The following is a 15,706-nucleotide window of genomic DNA, read 5'->3' as shown; positions in this document are numbered from 1 at the left end:
CGGTATCTAACCGGCTCGGTATCTAACAGGCTCGGTATCTAACAGGCTCGGTATCTAACCGGCTCGGTATCTAACCGGCTCGGTATCTAACCGGCTCGGTATCTAACCGGCTCGGTATCTAACCGGCTCGGTATCTAACCGGCTCGGTATCTAACCGGCTCAGTAACTAACCGGCTCAGTAACTAACCGGCTCAGTAACTAACCGGCTCAGTATCTAACCGGCTCAGTAACTAACCGGCTCAGTATTAACCAGCTCTCCTCCTGACGTGCTCGTTCAGCGTCATATCTCAGCGCTAGAATGATTTAATGTGAGTCCCCCCTTGAGAGGTGTGTGTGTGTGTGTGTGTGTGTGTGTGTGTGTGTGTGTGTGTGTGTGTTGATTTGTCGGCCCAGCATTAGCAGCAGCTGGTAGCGTCGTGCGCTGGGCAGATGAAGGGCTCTGGGGTACCAGGGGGTAGCGCTGGGCAGATGAAGGGCTCTGGGGTACCAGGGGGTAGCGCTGGGCAGATGAAGGGCTCTGGGGGTACCAGGGGGTAGCGCTGGGCAGATGAAGGGCTCTGGGGGTACCAGGGGGTAGCGCTGGGCAGATGAAGGGCTCTGGGGGGTACCCGGACCAGGGGGTAGTGCTGGGCAGATGAAGGGCTCTGGGGGTACCAGGGGGTAGCGCTGGGCAGATGAAGGGCTCTGGGGGGTACCCGGACCAGGAGGTGGCGGCCGTCCCCAGGAGGTAGCGGCTAGCCTCCATGTAGAGACCCAGAGCCCTGTCCCGTAGCTCCGCAGCAGCCGGGCGACAGAAGCCTCGGACGCCGAGCGCTGTGTCTGGAGAGCAGACCTGGCCTCACGCCCCTGGGTGCCAAGTGGCCACGCGGTGGAGACCGGTTCACACTGGTTCATTCAGCCCACCGGTCGGAGTGTCCAACCCTCCCTGTCGCCGACGTCACCAGGCTGAATCACTGCCGGGGGGGGGGGGGGACTGACAGAGATAGAAAGAAAGGTAATAAGAAAGGCAGGCAGCCGCCTCAGAAGAGGGAAGAAATGAAAGACACTGAGGGCACTGGCAGACGGCTAGATGACTCTAGAGATTTAGGATGATGGGCAGGACTGGTGTGTGTTTACGTGTGCATGGATTGGTGTGCATGAGTGTGTGTGTGTGTGTCGGTGCACGTGTGGAACACGTATGTCAGTTACAATGAATAATGAGGGCGGCATAGATTAATGAGATGCAAATTGAGTCTTTTCTGTGAGGGCTGGAGAGCGGCTGTCGCTCTCGAGAGCCGCCTTCCCTGAGCCTAACTCTTTGTTTCCCTTCGTCGTTCTCTTCCCTCCTCTGGATCCTTCATTCGTCTGTGAGCAGCCCTTCACCCTGTAGCTCACCATGGCTACCCCTCTCACTCTCCAGTGAGCCGTCTTGCCTGCCTGTCTGTCTCACCCTCCTACTCTTCTTGTCTACTAGCAGCCCACCCTCATCATGTTCTACGTGCCACACATGTTCATGTGCCTGCGGGCAGCGGAGAAGTTAAACATGTCTGCACAATTTGGAAGGCTCGTCCAAAACAAACCTAGGATTGGTCAATTTAGCGGTTTCAGGTCAGCTACACAATGTTGTTTGTAGTATTAGTTACTTTTACTCTGACTTCTTACACAAATAATACTCATCAGATTAATCCACAATTACATATATATTTATATATATATAAATATATATTCACGCTCCACAGGCAAAGACTCACACATTTAGCCTCCCCACCTCTCTCTGTCATGGTCAATTAGGTTTTTCATTTTCCAAGCTGCCTACCGTAGTTGTGAAATAGCAGCTCTCTCGCTTGCTCTCTCTCTTGCTTTCTCTCACTCGCTCTCTCTCGCTCTCTCTCTTGCTTTCTCTCACTCGCTCTCTCTCTCTCTCTCTCGCTCTCGCTCTCGCTCTCGCTCTCGCTCTCTCTCTCTCTCGCTCACTCTCTCTCTCTCTCTCTCTCTCTCGCTCTCTCTCGCTCTCTCCCCTGTCTAGCTCTCCCTATCTCATAGCTCTAATCAGATGTCTCATCTGATTTACTTCACTAATCATCTCCACCAATGCGCTCGTTTGCATTTTTAGTGCCTTTGTCACACAAGTGACATCATCTCTCCTCACCAAAGTCTATTTTACGCTGCACATTTAGAATTCAATAAAAATAGTGTGTAAAACATTTAGGACTTCATAATGCCATGCATTCAGTGTGTATCACTTTTTTTTTTTATCCCATTAATCATCTCAACCTCAAAACAAGAACTTTCCTATAAAGTTCAGGGTAAAGTAGTGCAATCTCATGAACATTATTGATCAAAATAACGATGTGTAATTTTTTTCTTTACGTATCGTCCAATGACATTTCTGTTTCCCATTAAGGCGGGCTAATAGCCTCATCCTCATTAGCCTTTGTCTAGCGGCCTGTGTTTCCTATCCCACAGAGAGGGCCCTTATCTCATTTTAATATAGACATCATCCGGCTAGTGCCAGGAGAAGATCCCTGAAATTAAAAGACATCCATAAGTCTCTAGAACAGACCTTTTCCCACCACGCCTGCCAATGTAACACCCTTGGATTGGATTGGACAACTCATTAATTCAGAGATGGTGTTTGTCTTTTTTGTTTTGTCCGCATCACATCACGCACTTCTTGCTCAGTATTGCTGTTGATCGAGTGCGGTTGTGATATTTGACCTATGTGTCACATTGGAGGTGCTCTCATATCTATTAGGCTCTGTAATTGGCCATAACACTGCCAGTGTATGACCTAAAGCATTACCTCATCCCTCCCGGTCACGTGTCTGCCTCCCCCGTCTCCCCCTCCTCCCCCTCCTCCCCCCTGGTCTGTCGATGACTCACCCAGGCAGACGGAGACCTCACCTGCTCGCTCCAGTCCAGTGCGTCTGGGCTGGGTTTGTCTTTGTCTTTCAATTAGTATTTCCTTGGCTTATTGCTGTGTTCAGTAGGGTACTTGTTTATCAATTTAAATGATCATAATAGTTATATTATTAACAGTTGCTTTCATTATTTGTCATAATAACAATTATTTAATTGATTTTACCTTCTTTTTTTTTTACCAGATGGGTCTCAATGAGATGAAACAATTATTTGTATTAATTATTATTTTTATTCGATTTCACATAGAATTACACAGTTAATAGCAGATAGGCTGGAAGAAGTAGGGGTCAAGACATTTACAAACTGGACTGCATAGTTTTTATTTGATATTTAGTCATTTTGAAGATGTATTCATCCAAAGCAGAGCATACAATCAAAATTGGAGCAGGCACCAAAACATAAGAGTTCAACAACTGGAGAGTTTGGTGGAGCTTATAGAAGCTGCGGTTACTTATCATGTTGACGGCTTCATTTATGGCCGCCAGATCAGAATCTATCCATGATAAAACATGACATCCTGTGTTCACACACGGTCGGTCCTCATAGGACCTGGCCCCTCTCACTGCTGTCGTGTTGTGAATGAAGGCCAAGGCAGGTGGAGGTCACTGCCGCTGCCGCTGTGATGTCTCCCTTCAGAGACAGCGGAGGGGTAATCAAACAGGGATGGCCTCGGAGGAGGAAAGGCCAGTGTTATTCTGCTGGGATCCCGGGGCCCCCGATGGACTAAAGGAGAGAAGCTTCTCTGTCTCTGGTGTCTGGAGGACTGACCCTTGAACCAGTGACCTGGTACTGACAGACACAGGGACGCTGCTCTCCAACACACGGGATGTTCTGGTCTCAGGAGACGCGCGCTGCTCGGTCTGGGGGCGGCCACGTTCAGCCATGCCTGTCATTATCTGGGAGGTTTTGAAGTGGGCGCTGTCATGGACATTGTTGTAACCCCATGTGGTCTGCCTCTATCACACACACACACACGCACGCGCGCACACACTCTGGTTGACACCGTAGGGGTCTTCTCAAAGTTATTTTGTCCAACACAAACCCGCTCTCACAGTAAGCTTCTATACCGGGACGTACATTCCGCTTGCCTCAGTCCATACTAATCCGACATCGGGATGGGAGGGATTTGTTTCGCCAACTCATTTCTTTCTAACCTGTGTGTTTTATCCGTAGCCCTGGGCGCTCCCCCATCTCTTTTGACCATGAGATCGTGATGATGAATCATGTGTACAAGGAGAGGTTCCCCAAGGTATGTATGCAGAAAAAAAAACACCTTCAATAATGGATTTCTTCAATCAGCTTCACGTCATAGCTTAACATTTTAACAGTGGATCAATATTTCTTAATTATTGATAGCAAAATAAAAGGATCTTGCATTCTATTTGATTAGCCTTCTTTAATGTTCAATGAACGCCCGTTTATCCGTCTCAAAGCCTACCCTGTGACTCCCTCTCCTCCCCCCTCCTCACCCCTTCCCCCCCACCCCTCCTCACCCCTCCCCCCAGGCCAGGGCTCAGATGGAGGTGCGCCTGGCGGAGCTGCTCTCGTCCTCGGCCCCGGACACGGTGCAGCCGCTGGCGGACGGGGTGCTGAGCTTCATCCACCACCAGCTGACGGAGCTGTCCAGGGACTGCCTGCAGAAGAGTCGCGAGGGCCTCATCACCTCGCGCTACTTCTACGAGCTGCAGGAGAGCCTGGAGAAGCTGATGCAGGATGTGAGTGTTCACCGCACGGCCAACACTAGACCTGGGGGAGGATGTGAGTGGGTCCTCCACCCAGCTGGGCGTGGGAGAGGATGTGAGTGGGTCCTCCGCCCAGCTGGGCCTTGGGGAGGATGTGAGTGGGTCCTCCACCCTGCTGGGCCTGTGGGAGGATGTGAGTGGGTTCTCCCCTCCGCTGGGCCTGGGGGAGGATGTGAGTGGTTCCTCCACCCTGCTGGGCCTGTGGGAGGATGTGAGTGGGTCCTCCACCCAGCTGGGCCTTGGGGAGGATGTGAGTGTGTTCTCCCCTCTGCTGGGCCTGGGGGAGGATGTGAGTGGGTTCTCCCCTCTGCTGGGCCTGGGGGAGGATGTGAGTGGGTCCTCCACCCAGCTGGGCCTGGGGGAGGATGTGAGTGGGTCCTCCACCCAGCTGGGCCTGGGGGAGGATGTGAGTGGGTTCTCCCCTCTGCTGGGCCTGGGGGAGGATGTGAGTGGGTCCTCCACCCAGCTGGGCCTGGGGGAGGATGTGAGTGGGTTCTCCACCCAGCTGGGCCTGGGGGAGGATGTGAGTGGGTTCTCCCCTCTGCTGGGCCTGTGGGAGGATGTGAGTGGGTTCTCCACCCTGCTGGGCCTGGGGGAGGATGTGAGTGGGTTCTCCCCTCTGCTGGGCCTGGGGGAGGATGTGAGTGGGTCCTCCACCCAGCTGGGCCTGGGGGAGGATGTGAGTGGGTTCTCCACCCAGCTGGGCCTGGGGGAGGATGTGAGTGGGTTCTCCACCCTGCTGGGCCTGTGGGAGGATGTGAGTGGGTTCTCCACCCTGCTGGGCCTGGGGGAGGATGTGAGTGGGTTCTTGTATGGATGAAAACAGCCTTCTTCTGCTGTTGACCGGATACCAGTGTATCCGGACCAACAGAGGATGTTCATTCCCAGTTCTTACCACCGTCTCTCACTCCGGGACCGGGACAGCCTGTACGGCCTGATTCCAGGTGTTGGACTCACACACCTCTCCGGAGTGAGACATCATGTGTGAGTGTACACCCCCCCCCCCCCCCCCCCCCCCCCCCCCCTGCCTCACCCATCATCGTCAGGGCTGTCTCTGGCCAGTGATGTCATAGCCGCGAGCCAGCCTGCTTCTGACCGGCCCAACGGCCAGGAGAAGATGATCGCTGCAGGTGCTGCCTGATGCCGGGCCATATGGCCCCCGCCGCCCCGCCCATGTATCATACACACGCATACCAGTTGCTACAAGTTGGCCCTTTTTACACCTCTATCAGTACCTGATCAGAGTGAGTACAGAGCAGAATGTGGGTCTGGTGGAAGATGGGATGGAACTAACTATTAATCCCAGACCAGATATTTAGTATTAGCATAGGTGGGGGTGGGTGTGTGTGTGTGTGTGTGTGTGGGTGGGGTTTTCAGTGCTGGGGGCCCTGGAGGACCGCTGACATTATGGTTCCCAGTGGCCTCATAGTGACCTTCCATACTGTAGGGATATACATTCTCTCTCGCTCTCTCTCTCTCTCTCTCTCTCTCCCTCTCCCTCTCCCTCTCTCTCTCTCTCTCTCTCTCTCGCTCTCGCTCTCTCTCATCCCCACATAGAGGCATCACCCACCCTGATTTTAATTTCACCCTCCACTAGTCAGCAGCGCTGACGGATGACTCTCCCAGACGGACGGAGGGAGGTGGGGGGGGAGGAGAAGGAGGGATACACAGTTTAGGGACCAGGAAGGGGGGGGGGGTGTCTGTGATTGGCTGATGGAAGCATCCCGCTCTCTCCCTGAGTCGGGGAGGGGGAGGTGTGTGTGGGGGAACAGGAGCCTGTTACAATGCTTCTGGAGGGGGTCCGATCTCAGTCAAGACATTCCACCACTTGGATCACATCCTAAACACACACACACACACACGACCCTGCCGCCATCGCAGGCTGGAGGATGACATCACCTGTTAGCCTCTGATTGGCCGCAGGTGGTAGAGGGGGAGGTGTCAGTGGAGCAGCCAGCGCGGTCACAACAAGCCGGCCATGAGGCAGTGAGCAGGTGGAATGGCGGTCTGCCACAGCCTACGGCTGCGCCGCTCTCTGGGAGTCCTGTGGCAGGTGTTGATCCTTTTGGACGGAGTCATGTCTGGAGTGTCGTGGCAGAGGAGGCTTGAGGACGAAGAGGAGCTGCTGGGAGAGATGATGAGCAGAAGCGAGTGGAAGGTGTGCGCAAAGAGCTGGAGAAAGGAGGGAGTTCCAGACTGCTCAGTTGAGTCCATTTTGGTTCAATTTAGTCTGGCTTTTTGTTGGAGTGATGAAACTCTTTCATGTTGCCAAAGCGAAAAATTGCTATGGTTCTGTGGTTGTGTCTGGGCCTCCTCACACTTCAGTGGAGTTGGAGAGTTGGATCAGACACGTTGGTTGCCTGCTAAAAGAAACTGCGTTATGTCGTTGGAAAAACCAATCAATAAGGTGCTGAACCTGCGCCGTTAAATTGATTGTGAGTCAATCAGTTGTCTGGCATCATAGGCCTACCGGTCCGTGGGTCTTAGAGCTCTAGAGATCTCATTAGTAGTTTGGAGATTCATTGAGTCATGTATTACTTACATATTTTTATCTTTAATAATTTAGTTTTAATTAGTTGTTTTCATCACTTGCCTTTTATTTTGTTTCATGGTTATATATACCTGTGTTAATGCTTAAATTATTAAAAAAGCATACTCCTCTTGATGCTTCAGTTAACTTAGACCTTCCCTGGTAATGTCAGCTGCCTGTGTTATTATCTGAGTGAGGCTGAAGGCCACGAAGCAGCAGACACACACCAAGCAGAGAGCTCCTTCAGCCTCAGAGGGTCTGTTGGCCGTGGTTGTCTCTCCGGGCTATGGGGCAGAAGGGCAGGTTGGCCAGGGACATGCATGACGTCGTCGCGGGTCGTCCAGCTCCTTTGTTCTGCTCCGTCTCCATCCCCACCGTGGATGTGCAGGTGGTCCATCAATCCCCCGACCTCTCCATCCCCTCGTGCCTCAGGCCTCTCATCTCTCTCCCCGTCAGAGGGGCCAGAGCGCTGTCTCCAGCAGCCGGAGCCCCACCATCAGTCCTGTCCCCGCTCCTCGTGTCGTGACCCCATTACCCAGACGGCAGGAGGCCTCTCTCCTTCTGCTTCCTCCACATCCTCTCATCCTTCCTACTGTCAGACCGCTCCCCTACGCCCGTCCTCTCCTCCCCCCCCCCCATCCGTCCCCTGTCACGGGACGCTGTGGCCCGCCACGCTATCACCATGGCAACCCCCTACCCCGTCGCCTGGCCATGCCCTGGAGCCAACCCTGGGAGACCCTGTTAGATCCCGCTGTCGGTCACCTGAGGGTATGGGGGGGGGGGGGGGGATACTAGGGGGAGACAGTGCACACTCAGCAGTGGTTCATCCATCACAGCATGTCGATTGGTCCCCAGCATCCCCATCAGTCACTTTCGTTCGCTTTCCTTGTTCTGGAAGCTCCAGCCAGAGGAGGATGTCATTTACCTTTGTGAAGGTTTCTGGATCACAACTTAAACTTTGGAAAGAAAACTCCCCGCACTGGGAAAAAAAAAAACGGTTACACAAATCTTTGTACAATGGTCCTTCTTTCATAAAGCGCCGCAATAACCTTCAGCATGGGGTTATCTTCTACAAAGGAGCAGCTGAAGTCCAGCAGAGGAAAGAAGTCATGGGTAAACGCGTTACATTGGGAATGACGTGGTTGTCTTTGTTGACCTTCCCTTTGAGATGGAATACTGTGTGCCAACAACACATACAAGCTGTTAACATATCATTTCCAGGGCCACGAGGGACACGGTCTCCCATTAGACGCTTGGTTGTGGATATACAGTGCACCTGACAACCAGATATATATACAGTCCACACACACACACACACACACACACACACACACACACACACACACACACACACACACACACACACACACACACACACACTGACTGGTTAATTAGCCAGCCTGCCCCTCAAGGCAGTCCCTCAGCCGTCCATTATTCACCGATCACAGCGCTATACGGTGACCACACATAATCAATCTCCCACGCTCCCATATCGCCGCACACAGCGCGCTCCATACCTGTGTTTAGCACACACATACAGTACATAAACAGCGGCCCTCATCTCCGGCTTTCATTAGTTATAAATGATTCAGGGTCCGTGGGGGGCCACGGGGGGCCCGGCGGGGGGCCACGGGGGGCCCCGCGTGGTGCTGGCCGTCTGTCTGTCCGCGGGCCCCGTCGTGTCTCTATTAGCCCGCTCCCACACACGGGCCAAGGCCAACACATTGTTTATTAACGGGCTCGCCACCGGCCGGCCGTGCAGACGTGGTGGAAGACACACACACAGGCCCCAACATGATGCATGTTTAACTCAAGCATACACACACTTTGCGTTTCAACCCATTCTTTCTCCCAGTTCTCTCTCCCAGTAGTGCTGGGAGCCAGGGGATGTGTTCCCGGTCTGATACTGTGGATCGGTGATAAATTGCTCTGTCTCGGAGCTGGCAGGGCGTTTTAGGGTGAATGTGAGGCGAGAGGAATGCTGATTTAAAGGACCTTGCATTACCTGGTTAAGCCAGAAGAGATGGTCCTAGAGATGACGTTTGTTTGCCCGTTCATTCGCTTCTTCTTGGTGAAGGCCGGGGAGTGGTTCAGCCACTCCAAGGTCAGAGGAAGAGCCGAATACAGAAGGCTCTGAATGAAGAATCAAAGAAACACCGACTATAGCCATTGATGTAGCCAATCGATGAGGCCAAACCATCAACTGGTTTCATCTCCAGCCATAACGTCCCTTGGATTGTTATCCATGTTATCAAACCCCAGAGCTGCTTTCATTGGGGTTATAGAGAGGACAAGCTCCTAATGCATATTAATATATTATCCTGGTACACATTTAGCATTGGTGCTGGGCTCCAAGAACCCTGTATTCAGTAAAGGTCCTGAATCGCAGTAGACATTGTGAACAGTCCACTGTAACGTGGGAGTAACGGGAGGTCCTGTGTGTGTCCACTGTAACGTGTGAGTAACGGGAGGTCCTGTGTGTGTCCACTGTAATGTGTGAGTAACGGGAGAACAGTCTACTGTAACATGTGAGTAACGTGAGAACAGTCTACTGTAACATGTGAGTAACAGGAGGTCCTGTGTGTGTCCACTGTATCATGTGTGTAACGTGAGAACAGTCCACTGTAACGTGTGAGTAACGTGAGGTCCTGTGTGTGTCCACTGTAACGTGTGAGTAACGTGAGGTCCTGTGTGTGTCCACTGTAACGTGTGAGTAACGTGAGGTCCTGTGTTTCCAGGCCCACGAGCGCTCTGAGAGCGTGGAGGTGGCCTTCGTGACGCAGCTGGTCAGGAAGCTGATGATCGTGATCGCCCGGCCCGCTCGCCTGCTGGAGTGTCTGGTAAGAGTCGCCGCGCAACCTTTTGGTCATCAGGGTTCATTTCTTCCTCATGAAGCTTTTTGGCAAACTAGATGTTTTTATAATTACTAATATTATTAGAAATGTGTTTAGAATTCATTCAATGCGTGGAATTATGATACTCTCACATCTTGGTCTTTAATTTTTTGGGAATGGAACGAATATTTCTTGACTCACTTTTAATGCTTCTATTAATATTAATATAGTATATGCCTTCCTGTACACCATTAAGACATAACATTTTCATATTCCATGCCACTGTAAATTACAGCAATTACAGTGAAGCATATTCCCATATTTACAAGTAATTGGATTTTCACACTGCAAAGACTATTATGCTTCTGCTTAATTAACATTCTAGATCAATCCTGCACTCGGTGTCAAAAGATTTAAGCGGAGCAATTAATTAATTGCATTCCACTGGGAGTTTTAAATTAGACGAAGGGGTAATTGAGTTTGCATGCACACACTTGCAGTTCTGCACCTCTCATAACTGCTAGTGTGCAGCTTTGTTATTAATATCAGTAGCCCCCCCCCACCCCCCCGACAATCATCTCTCTAATACCCAAGACGAGAGATGAGACGATAGTAATGGAGGATAGAGGGGAGAGAGGAGGAGGAGAGAGGAGGAGGAGGAGAGAGGGGAGAGGGGGGAGAGAGGAGGAGGAGAGAGGGGAGAGATGAGGAGGGAGGGGAGAGAGGAGGAGGAGAGAGGAGGAGGAGGAGAGAGGGGAGAGATGAAGAGGGGAGAGAAGAGGAGGGGAGAGGGGAGAGAAGAGGAGGGAGGGGAGAGAGGAGGAGGAGAGAGGAGGAGGAGGAGAGGGAGAGAGAGGAGAGGAGGAGGAGAGAGGAGGAGGAGGAGAGAGGGGAGAGGGGAGAGAGGAGGAGGAGAGAGGGGAGAGATGAGGAGGATAGAGGGGAGAGAGGAGGAGGAGAGAGGAGGAGGAGGAGGAGAGAGGGGAGAGGGGGGAGAGAGGAGGAGGAGAGAGGGGAGAGAGGAGGAGGAGAGAGGGGAGAGAGGAGGAGGATAGAGGGGAGAGATGAGGAGGAGAGAGGGGAGAGAAGAGGAGGAGGAGGGAGGAGGAGGAGGGAGGGGAGAGGGGGGAGAGAGAGAGGAGGATAGAGGGGAGAGAGGAGGAGGAGGAGGAGAGAGGAGGAGGAGGAGAGAGGGGAGAGAGGGGAGAGAAGAGGAGGATAGAACTGAGAGGGGAGTTAATACCAATAAGGGTGGAACGAGGGACGGCAAGATGAGAGTCCATCGGATAGCGAGGGAGGAGGGAGGGAGGGAGGATGGGGGAGAGATGAGTCATACACGGGAGCTGGCCCCGCTGTTCAGAGTGTAGTCCTGACTGATGACCACCGTGACACCCAGCAGGGGGGGTCCTACACACAGCCCCACTGTGGGTGTTACTGTGATATGGTTTAATGTGTGGGGGAGTCTGTGGCCTTGGACACTGGGCGCTGAGGGGGGGGGGAGAAGCACATGCCCACCTTAGACACAGCGATGCTCATCTTACACGTACATGCAGAACCACTTGTGTGTTCAAACAGCCAATAGAAGTAGCTTTTATTGAGGCCCGCTGGATGTCTAAGAACAGCACTGTGATAACACAGCACTATCCTAGTGCTGGTGTTCAGCACCAGTACCCCACCCTCCAGGAGCCTCGGCCCCCCAGCAGGGCTCTTCTGTTCAGCCCCCCCTCTCTCTCCCGTGTGTGCGTGCAGGAGTTCGACCCCGAGGAGTTCTACCACCTGTTGGAGGCAGCAGAGGGCCACGCCAAGGAAGGCCAGGGCATCAAGTCGGACATCCCCAGATACATCATCAGCCAGCTGGGGCTCACCAGAGACCCCCTGGAGGGTACGGGGACACCAGCTCTCTGCCGGCACCCTCTAACACATACACATGATGCACCCCGTCCACAGCATACACAGTCACCCACCCACAGCATACACATGATGCACCCCGTCCACAGCATACACATGATGCACCCCGTCCACAGCATACACAGTAACCTCATCCACAGAGTCACCCCACCCCCAGAGTCACCCCAACCACACCGTCCACAGACGCAGGGCGATGCCCTCCTGCGTAGCGGGACCCCCGGTTGAACCCGAGGGGTCTTCCTCTGTGGTTTGGGCTGGGGGGTAACTCTTTCGTCTGTGGTCCTCTAGAAATGGCCCAGCTGAGCAGCTATGACAGTGGCCACCCAGACACCCCCGAGACCGACGATTCAGTAGATGTGAGTAAACGTATAGCCGATATGTTATCCATCCATCGCTGAACCTTATCCATGAATCTAGAACCAAGTCCAAGGTACCTCCGCCGACCACACCCCCTGGAAACACGGCTGATGCAGCTCGTTATAATGCATAGCTCATCAGTCTTGGATTAGTCTAAGTACCTTGAAACCGGTTCTGGACTGATGCCGGTGCTCCCAGTGTGGCTCCCAAGACGTGAGAGCACACGCTCGCCCTTCTGGACAGGCTGTAGGCCGTGTGCGGTCGGTCCTTGTGCTCACGGGGCTTATGGGTGCACAGTGGGGTTGGATTCCTGACTGAGGTCCGTTTTGTGTTTCAGGGCCGAGGCGCCGCAGTCCCCGCCCCGCAGACCAAAACCAAACCGCCGCGCGAGGAAGACTTTGAGAACATCAAACTCATCAGCAACGGGGCCTATGGGTACGAGGCCCTGCTCTCACAGTCTGCTCTTCGTTTCTCCCTGTTGGTTTCATGTCTCTGTCCCTCCCTGTGACTGTAAGCTAGTTCAGAGCTCAGGGTTACGACCTCCGTTTGAAGCCCTGTCCACCACTCAGATGGTAACGCACTGTTCTGGATGTTGGACGTGTTCATAGGACTTGATTGTCTAGCTTCTGCAGTAGCTAGCTGTCAGTGTTGTGTACGGGGAACGGGTTAGCCTAGCGATTGTTAGTGCTTGCACTTGGTTCTATGGCTCTATCTTTACTGTACCGACAGTGATATATTGTTTCACTTCTTATGACAAATATACTTATTGTCGCTTGGGATAAAAGCGTCGGCTAAATGGCCAAAATGTAAATTCTTGTTTCTGAGACTTTCATTTCCTTTGAGGCTTTTAGTTTTTTCGCCAGACCTTCCCTCATTTTATTTTTACAATTATAATGGAGATCCACAGATCTTCTTGTGGTTTATGACGGGGGTTGGGTACCCGGCGTAAAGGTTCCTACATCCCCTCATGCTCCTCCTGGGGGGTTTGAACCTGCTGTAACGGACCCCCCCCGTGCTCCCCACAGGGCGGTGTTCCTGGTGCGCCACAAGGAGACGCGTCAGCGCTTCGCCATGAAGAAGATCAACAAGCAGAACCTGATCCTGAGGAACCAGATCCAGCAGGCCTTCGTGGAGCGGGACATCCTGACCTTCGCCGAGAACCCCTTCGTGGTGTCCATGTTCTGCTCCTTCGAGACCAGGAGGCACCTCTGCATGGTCATGGAGTACGTCGAGGGTAAGGCCCCCCCGCTGTCCTCCTGGTTGAGGAGGGTTTGGTCACTCCATGGCCGTCATGGCTGCTCGTATCTGCCCGCTGCAGGCTGTTCTTCTTTTGCGTCAGCATGGGATGATATGTACCGTGTGCCCTTTTACTATACAACCTTCTGTGTTATTCTGTTTTTCCCTGGCTCTCTCTCATGGTGTGTGTGTGTGTGTGCGTGTGCGTGTGCGTGTGCGTGTGCGTGTGTGTGTGTGTGTGTGTGTGTGTGTGCGTGTGCGCGCGCGCGCGCCCCAGGCGGGGACTGTGCCACTCTGCTGAAGAACATCGGCGCCCTGCCGGTGGACATGGCCCGCATGTACTTTGCAGAGACGGTCTTGGCCCTGGAGTACCTGCACAACTACGGCATCGTGCACAGAGACCTCAAACCCGACAAGTAAGAGCATGCACCCAGATGAGTGTAAATACATGATGTATTGTACTAGTGTCTCTCTTTGTGTTCATAGGTCTAACCTAAATCTGTTCCCTTACGTATTTCTATGAACATATCAAAGATTCCAAACTATGGATGTGTGTTTCATACTGAGCTCTCTGTGTTCCCGTAGCCTTCTGATCACGTCCATGGGCCACATTAAGCTGACCGACTTTGGTCTGTCTAAGATCGGTCTGATGAGCCTCACCACTAACCTGTATGAAGGCCACATCGAGAAGGACACCAGAGAGTTCCTGGACAAACAGGTCAGCCTCACTTCACTTCTCCATACACTCTGGAGATCTCCTTTCCCCTGACTGTGAAGAGACGTGGTGTTAGTGTATAAAAGAAGATGCCTTTATGTCCACCTTGTTGTAGCAAGATGTTTCAGGGTGTTAGTGGCATCTCTTCTGGCCATGTGACACCGTAAGCTCCAAGCCAGCAACCAAGAGCATCTCTGTTTGTGGTCGCCCAGCTCCGAACCTCATGATTAAATGCATCTTCATAAGATCAGCGGGGAGACCACTGTGTCCGCCGTGTGTGAGCAAAAACAAAGATGGTTAAAGATGTTTCAAAATCATTTGAATTAACCTCTGCAAAACGGTTGAACTATCACAGCCAATTGAAAATGTTTTTGGCTTCGCCGGGTGTAATCCTTTTATATTCCTGTCAGGCTGTTGGAAACAAAACTGAAAACTGCATGCTTCCACATCAATCAACCAGTGTACTGTCTCTTAGTATCCACACAGATTTGGGCAAATCTTTGCAAATTTGGGCAAATCTTTTAAGCTGCAGCCTTGTAGTGGAGTCTGTGCCTAACGGGGTGCCGTGCCTCTTCTCTCCAGGTGTGCGGCACGCCGGAGTACATCGCCCCAGAGGTCATCCTGAGGCAGGGCTACGGCAAGCCCGTGGACTGGTGGGCCATGGGGGTCATCCTGTACGAGTTCCTGGTGGGCTGCGCCCCCTTCTTCGGGGACACCCCGGAGGAGCTGTTTGGACAGGTCATCAGCGGTAAGCCGGCCCCACCCACACACCACAGGGAGGGGGCGGGGCCTTGGGCGGGGGGCGGGGCCGTGGGCGGGGGGCGGGGCCTATTCAATTTGGTATTTCTTTGTGATATGCTGCCTCGCCAACACTTGCCAGGTAAAAATTTGCAGAAACAATGTCGGCAAAGAAAGGGACAGTGCTTCCGTCCCTTTCATTGTTCTACGCTTACAGTGTTGTATTCAATAAAAGATCTTTAGCTAGATAAATAGCAGTGTGTTCCTCCCTGCTGATAGTGCTGTCTTATCTCTGGTTCTGTTCTGTAAGTGAGACGTTCTGAGGGCAGAAGAGAGCAGCAGAACAGAGAGATGATCTGATCATTAAAAGCAAAGCGGGCTGCCTGATGCACACGGCCATGAGACTCGAGGGGAAACCCGTTAGCATCTTCCCTTCACAGATGGTTTATGCTTTGATTTCTCTCTGATGAAAGTGGAAATCGATGGGGGAAATCAATCCACAAACCCTGCATTGATTTCATACATCTTATGTGCACGTGTCTTCCTGTACATATCTATGCACCATGAGTTTCCCTGGGTGTCCTTGAGTGATGCGTGTCCTAGGGTTACCCTGTAAATAACTGAGCGGGTCGTATCGTCTCTCAGATCTCAGTTATTGTCTTCTGGATCAATACGGAGAGCATACAATAAAAACAGCAGGCTGAGATCAATAGGAATAAGGGCCTTATTTCCCAGAGGAGCTGCT

The 15,706-nt window shown here is 52.6% G+C and overlaps 1 protein-coding gene across 1 annotated transcript in view; it reads left to right on the top strand.

The window, feature by feature from the left end:
* Positions 1 to 15,706, top strand: part of LOC115555082 (microtubule-associated serine/threonine-protein kinase 2) — a 104,432-nt gene that overhangs the window by 84,548 nt on the left and 4,178 nt on the right. The window contains exons 10-19 of the mRNA XM_030371749.1: positions 4,075 to 4,150; positions 4,407 to 4,616; positions 9,912 to 10,013; positions 11,757 to 11,889; positions 12,204 to 12,271; positions 12,610 to 12,707; positions 13,298 to 13,506; positions 13,786 to 13,924; positions 14,094 to 14,226; positions 14,806 to 14,979. Coding sequence (XP_030227609.1) covers positions 4,075 to 4,150; positions 4,407 to 4,616; positions 9,912 to 10,013; positions 11,757 to 11,889; positions 12,204 to 12,271; positions 12,610 to 12,707; positions 13,298 to 13,506; positions 13,786 to 13,924; positions 14,094 to 14,226; positions 14,806 to 14,979 — 1,342 coding nt within the window. The remainder of the gene's footprint in view (positions 1 to 4,074; positions 4,151 to 4,406; positions 4,617 to 9,911; positions 10,014 to 11,756; positions 11,890 to 12,203; positions 12,272 to 12,609; positions 12,708 to 13,297; positions 13,507 to 13,785; positions 13,925 to 14,093; positions 14,227 to 14,805; positions 14,980 to 15,706) is intronic.

This window comes from Gadus morhua, chromosome 12 (genome assembly GCF_902167405.1).
Source record: "Gadus morhua chromosome 12, gadMor3.0, whole genome shotgun sequence".
NCBI lineage: Eukaryota > Metazoa > Chordata > Actinopteri > Gadiformes > Gadidae > Gadus > Gadus morhua.
This window is presented reverse-complemented; position numbering and strand designations above follow the sequence as displayed.